Genomic DNA, 7,297 nt, shown 5'->3' with positions numbered 1-7,297 from the left:
AAGCTGGCCGCCAGGATGGCGATCACCTCCACGGCAGAGACGAACTTGCCGTAAGTGCTGGCGTAGGCGGGGATGAAAGAGATCCAGACGATGAAGAAGATGAGCATGCTGAAGGTGATGAACTTGGCTTCATTGAAGTTCTCTGGCAGCTTCCGAGACTTGAAGGCGAAGAAGAAGCAGATGGCGGCCAGCAAGCAGGTGTAGCCGATCAGGAAGCCCAGCGCCATGAGCGAGCCCTCGTGGCAGGTGATGAAGATGATCTCGTCCTCCAGCTCGTGGTTGCGGTAGCTCGAGGGGGGCGCTGTATTGAGCCAAATGGCACAGATGACAATCTGCATGAAGGTGCAGAGGAAGACCAGCAGGAACTGCAGGTTGAGCCCCCACCACTTCCGGTGGAAGCTGGTGGGAATCTTGGCCTCAAACACCAGGAGGACCCGATTGGTTTTCACCAGGATGCACGAGATGCAGAGCACGAAGCTGATGCCAAAGGCCGGCTGGCGCAGGCGGCACGTCCAGTCCTGGGGCTCCCCGATGAAGAACAGGGAGCTGGAGAAGCAGCAGAGCAGGGAGAAGAGGAGGAGATAGGAGAGCTCCCGGTTGGTGGCCTTGACGATGGGCGTGTTGCGGAACTTGATGAAGACGCCCAGCACGAAGGCTGTGAGGAAAATGCCCAGCACAGCAAAGAGCGTGAGTGCGATCCCGAAGGGCTCGGTCCAGGACAGAAACTCGATCTCCTTGGCGATGCAGGAAGTGTGGTTCTCATTGGACCAGAAGTCATCAGGGCACTTATCACAGGCACTTGCATCTGTAAAGTGTCGCAGTGAAGGGGTTAGTATTGCGTGGCAGAGACTGAAATTTGTGAGTTTGAATGTGGTGATGAGGGAACTTTAAATTTGCTTTATTGATGAAATAATTGTGATTTTTACATTATCAGATAATGTACTGAACCCTGACTTATGCTTAATAATAAACTTAATTTCATGTTTCTTTGATGGTTCTATTATTTTTTTCTTTTGTGCTGTACTCAGTCACGTGTGCCGTGGTCAGTCATATGTGCTGCGTGTTCAGTCATATGTATTGTGCTCAGGTCCCTTCAGTTGTGTCCAGCTCTTTTCCACCCTATGGACTGTAGCCCACCAGGCTCATCTATCCATGGGATTCTCCAGACAAGAAAACTGGAGTGGGTTGCCATGCCCTCCTCCAGTTTGTATATATGGGGGATACTTTTTGAAAAATTTTTAAATTTTATGTTGCAATATAGTCGATTAACAATGTTGTGATGGTTTTGAGTGTATAGCGAAGTGATTCAGTTTATACACATACGTGTATCTATTCTTTTTTCAAATTGTTTTTCCATTTAGGTTGTGACATAATATTGAACTGACTTCCCTGTGTTGTACAGTAGATTGTTGTTGGTCATCCATTTTATATATAGCCATGTGTACATGTCAATTCCAAACTCTAGGAGGGCTACTTGCTTCCTTTAACACTACTTGCTGATGTACAAACCATCATTCAGCAAGCACAGAATGATCAGTCTTGCCAGACAGGTGGCTGCCCTGCACACTGGGGGTCTGGCACTGTCCACCAATTTTCACAGTGATTCACACTCAGTCTGACTTATTTTGGACATAAGGATGGGCTTTATAGACACACCAGAGCAGCCTCTTAGATCACGGCAAAGTGCTCAACAATTCTGACCTGTGCCTTCTTCACTCCACATCAGTGGCTTTCTAGTGAGGGTGGCTGCAGACTCATTTGACCAACAAATGTTTATTAAGCCTGTGCTGTGTCTCAGTCAGTGTGTAGTTTTGGGGGGTGAAAGGGGCACGGACTTTGCAGTCAGTGGTCTGGATGGGAATTCTGGCCCTGCCATTTATTAGCTGTGTGACTTAGGTCAGGCTCCTTAACCATTCTGAGCCTCAGTTTCCTCATCGGTGAAATGGAAGCAATAATAACTCCATCATGGTAGTGAGGATGCAATGAGTTAATAATAATGAGAAAAAATTATATTTAGTATTTATAGAGTGCTTCCAATATGCCAATCAAATATTTCTCTATAACTTATCATGTGTTTTACCAGTTTTATCTAATTTAATCCCCCAAACTCTGTAAGATAGGTTTATTATTATTCTTACTTTATAGATGAAGAAACTGAGGCATAGGAGAAATATAAATAAGGTAGTAAGTCCAGTGCCAGGTACTCTGTAGACAATCTATCTTGACCTATTAACTCTGAAGCCTGGAACACACATCTCTGGTTCCTAAGAGCTCATTCTGTTGTTTAGCTCTATTAGCCCAGCTTTGAATTTGATGTTATATTGTGTTGCCTACAGCATCTTCTTGCTGCTGTCATCCAGTCTCTTACTCATTTTAGATGGTGATTCCCTGATATGCTGTCTAGCACTGCTGCTGCCTTAATCAGGGAACAGACACAACTTTGTCTATTCAGGATCACTGAGCTCTAAGAAAGAAAAACAACATTGGAGTGCAGTATCGAAGTAAGATGGAGGAGGCAATGGCACCCCACTCCAGTACTCTTGCCTGGAAAATCCCATGGATGAAGGAGCCTGGTGGGCTGCAGTCCATGGGGTCGCTAAGAGTCGGACACGACTGAGCAACTTCACTCTCACTTCTCACTTTCCTGCATTGGAGAAGGAAATGGCAACCCACTCCAGTGTTCTTGCCTGGAGAATCCCAGGGATGGGCGAGCCTCGTGGGCTGATGTCTATGGAGTCACACAGAGTCGGACACGACTGAAGTGAATTAGCAGTAGCAACAGCATCAAAGTAAGAGAAAGATGTGCAACAGATGTGTTTGTAAACTTTTACGGTATTACAGAGATACCTAATATTCTGATTCTATCCCCCTCAGTGTGCAGCCCAGTGTGATGCTCAGATTGCACCTTGTTAAATGAGAAACCGTGCTAAGCACCATCTCAGCCCAGCCCTTTCAGGGACTTTGCTGAGCCCAGGGCCCCACAGTGAAGGGAGCCCTGCATGCCCACCAGGGGTTGCTCCTTTACCTGTCTCGTCGCTGTACTCCCCATCAGGACATTCCACACACTCAAAGCAGCAGGTGGGCTCCCCCTCAATGATTCCTTTCCTGGTCCCTGCCAGGCAGTCTCGGCTGCAGTTGGAGAAAGGCACCTGAGGGCGGAGATTACAACAGAGAGGGGCTGCAGCTGTGGGATCAGTCTTCCAGCTCCTCTGACAACGTGTCAGAGGGAGGAGCTGGGCACTAGCACCAGTGTGGCAGGCTCAGGCCCAATCCAGGCGGAGGAAGGGCCAGCGGCCTGTGTTCCTATTATCTCTGAAGGGGACAAATGCCTATGGGAAAGTGCATGCACACACACACACACAGGCAAACACATCTCAGTGGAATTCGAGGAAGATTAATTGTTGTGAGTCTACACAATAACAAAATCCTCCATAAATAGCCTTCCCTTCCATCCTCTACAAGTCCCAGAATAATATACTCCTCTTTCCACTTACTTCCTCCCCACCACATAGTCATATCTGAGATGACCATCATCCTTGTTCACCACAAGCAAGTAATACTAAACTTTCAAGGAACAGAGCAATCTTATATTACACAAATTCTAGCAAAGATCAGGAAAATATATATATTCTTAAAGGAGCACCTTCCAACTAATTCTTGTAAGCCCAGTATAATAATCTTGATTCTAAAACAAGACAAGGACAGTATAAAGGCCCATCTTACTTATTAGGTTGTCTTCAGAAGTAGAGCTGAGTTGAGGATTTGTGTCCAAGTGATTTATAAGGAAAGTTCTCCCAAGGGAATCAGGAAGAACATGGAGGAAGTAGGACATAGGAGGGAGGAGAATAAGCAAGGCTATGATCCTGAGCAAAGTCCCTCCGACTTCTGCCTGATCCCCCGGGGGAGCTCTGGATTGTAGGTTAGGCCCCAACGCTGTCCTGACCTGAAGAAAAGGGCTAGACCTTTCACACTTCCACAGCACTCAGAGCAGAAGGGAAATGTAAATTCCTAGGCTCTTCTGAGGTTCTCCTTTGCCTCTCTGAGCCTGTAGGCAAAATGGGTTCCATTAGCCTGCAGGCAGTCTCTGAAAAAGAATATGAAGTTCTGATGATTGGAAGTAAAAATGTATAGAAGTTATTGGAAATAAAAATGTATAGAGATCCTGGAGATACATGCAAAGGGTAAGGACTCTGAAAGGATCTGGAAAGAGTACAACTACTTTCTACTACTTGAAAACAGATGAAAGTACTAAAATAACAAACTCAAAGAGCATGAAAAACAAAATACACCATGATCATGCTGAGTTTCTGCCAGGAATGTAAGCAAGTTTAATATTAGAAATTCTGTGTCACTCACTGTAATAATAAATTAACACAGGTAAACATGATCATCAATGGATGAAAAAATATTTGATGACATTTAACACAAACTGGAGAAGGCAATGGCAACCCACTCCAGTGTCATTGCCTGGAGAATCCCAGGGCCAGAGGAGCCTAGTGGGCTGCCATCTATGGGGTCGAGAAGAGTCGGACACGACTGAAGAGACAGCAGCAGCAGCAGAAGCAGCAGCAACACAAACTAGTGATAAAAAAACTTAATGATGTTTGACAGAAAACAAAATTCTGTAAAGCAATGATCCTTCAATTACAAAATAAATAAATTTTTTAAAAATTAGAAAAAAACCTAAAGTAGGAAGAAATATCTTTACCTTGAAAAAACATCTCCAAATTGTTAGCATACACATCAATCCATATGACACAATATTATTTAATTTAAAATAAATAAGGGTGTGTATGCCCAGCAGTGGGATTGCTGGGTCATAAGGCAGTTCTATTTCCAGTTTTTTAAGGAATCTCCACACTGTACACCTGTGGCGGATTCATGTTGATGTATGGCAAAACCAATACGATATTGTAAAGTAATTAGCCTCCAATTAAAATAAATAAACTTAAATTAAAAAAAAGTAAAATAAGGGTGCTCAGTATCACCACTATTATTATATATTACACCAGAGTTCCTAGTTAGTGGAACAAGAAAAATATGGGCAAACATATTGGAAAGGGTTAAAAATGTTATTTTTAATAATAATGCAGATAACATGCTTGTCCACATTAGAAGTAATTGGAGAGCAGCCCCAGGGCTAAAATGCCACAGACTGCCACTGTTAGCTGAGTTTCATTAGTTTTTCTTAAAAAAAGAAAACAAACAAAAAAACTTCACCTTTCGATGTATGCTATTGGTTGATTTCTAGCTTCTTAAATGATTGTTTTTGACGATTTTGCCCAATCTACCATTGCTTCACCATTCAGAAATCCTGCTTCCATCTCAATCTTTGATCATGCCAGGTAACTGAGTACTTATTAGGTATTTACTACCTAACAGTCTATGTGTATCAGAGACAGTAAATATATCATAAGAACGCAAAAAGCATACCTTTCTTGAATTAGGGAGCAAGTCTTCATTTTTGTAGCCCCAGTTACAAAGCCTTGAATAACCCTTGATACATGGTAGGGTTCATACTATTTTCAAAACATCTCTTTAAGAAGACTATACCCCTTCCCACTACTTGCTTAAACTGGAGACATCTTACAAAGTTAAACATATGGAAAGCAGTAAAATAATTATCATTGTTTCCAGCAAAAAAGAAATAACTGGCTTGACAAGGAGTTTTAAAACACTTGAACAGATGATCAGCAATATTTTCTAATGAAAGAGGAATAGAAGTGGCAATACCAGATCTGATGATCACTGAGACTCTCAGGGCCCTGGTTTGAAGGAAGGAAAGGATAAGCTACATCTATGAACACTGTGAACCGTGAACTTCCTGATGTTCAAGCTGGTTTTAGAAAAGGCAGAGGAACCAGAGATCAAATTGCCAACATCCTCTGGATCATGGAAAAAGCAAGAGAGTTCCAGAAAAACATCTATTTCTGCTTTACTGACTATGCCAAAGCCTTTGACTGTGTGGATCACAATAAACTGTGGAAAATTCTGAAAGAGATGGGAATACCAGACCACCTGATCTGTCTCTTGAGAAATTTGTATGCAGGTCAGGAAGCAACAGTTAGAACTGGACATGGAACAACAGACTGGTTCCAAATAGGAAAAGGAGTACGTCAAGGCTGTATATTGTCACCCTGTTTATTTAACTTATATTCAGAGTACATCATGAGAAACGCTGGGCTGGAAGAAGCACAAGCTGGAATCAAGATTGCCAGGAGAAATATTAATAACCTCAGATATGCATATGACACCACCCTTATGGCAGAAAGTGAAGAGGAACTAAAAAGCCTCTTGATGAAAGTGAAAGTGGAGAGTGAAAAAGTTGGCTTAAAGCTCAACATTCAGAAAACTAAGATCGTGGCATCTGGTCCCATCACTTCATGGGAAATAGGTGGGGAAATAGTGTCAGACTTTATTTTTTTGGGCTCCAAAATCACTGCGGATGGGGATTGCAGGCATGAAATTAAAAGATGCTTACTCCTTGGAAGGAAAGTTATGACCAACCTAGACAGCATATTCAAAAGCAGAGATATTACTTTGCCAACAAAGGTCCGTCTAGTCAAGGCTATGGTTTTTCCTGTGGTCATGTATGGATGTGAGAGTTGGACTGTGAAGAAGGCTGAGCGCTGAAGAATTGATGCTTTTGAACTGTGGTGTTGGAGAAGACTCTTGAGAGTCCCTTGGACTGCAAGGAGGTCCAACCAGTCCATTCTGAAGGAGATCAGCCCTGGGATTTCTTTGGAAGGAATGATACTAAAGCTGAAACTCTAGTACTTTGGCCACCTCATGCGAAGAGTTGACATATTGGAAAAGACTCTGACGCTGGGAGGGATTGGGGGCAAGAGGAGAAGGGGACGACAGAGGATGAGATGGCTGGATGGCATCACTGACTTGATGGACATGAGTCTGAGTGAACTCCAGGAGTTGGTGATGGACAGGGAGGCCTGGCGTGCTGCGATTCATGGGGTTGCAAAGAGTCGGACACGACTGAGCGACTGATCTGATCTGATGAACACTGTAATGTTTGCTATTATTATGTGCTTGTAAATTCACTGCAAATTCTACTGGATCACGATATGTATTTCATACACTGCTGGTCCAACTTTGTTGACATTTTATTTAGGATGTGACCACTGGCTCAGGCCTATAATTGCTTTTTCTTGTACTGTTATTGCCTGTTTTTGATATTAAGATTATATTAGCCTTTTAAAATGAGCTTAGTAGCTTTCCTTCTTGGCTTCTGTTAGGCTGTGAGTGGCAAAAACCTCAAAATAACAAAATAACAATGGTTCAA

General features: G+C 43.1%; 1 protein-coding gene across 1 annotated transcript in view; it reads right to left on the bottom strand.

Annotated features, from left to right (window-relative positions):
* The window catches only part of CASR (calcium-sensing receptor), an 89,560-nt gene that overhangs the window by 2,238 nt on the left and 80,025 nt on the right, over positions 1 to 7,297 (bottom strand). The window contains 2 exon segments of the mRNA XM_010834252.1: positions 3 to 805; positions 3,026 to 3,149. Coding sequence (XP_010832554.1) covers positions 3 to 805; positions 3,026 to 3,149 — 927 coding nt within the window.

This window comes from Bison bison, unplaced genomic scaffold (assembly GCF_000754665.1).
Source record: "Bison bison bison isolate TAMUID 2011002044 unplaced genomic scaffold, Bison_UMD1.0 scf7180017864032, whole genome shotgun sequence".
NCBI classification, from domain to species: domain Eukaryota; kingdom Metazoa; phylum Chordata; class Mammalia; order Artiodactyla; family Bovidae; genus Bison; species Bison bison.
The sequence above is the reverse complement of the archived record's forward strand: the minus strand, read 5'-3'. Positions and strand labels throughout refer to the sequence as shown.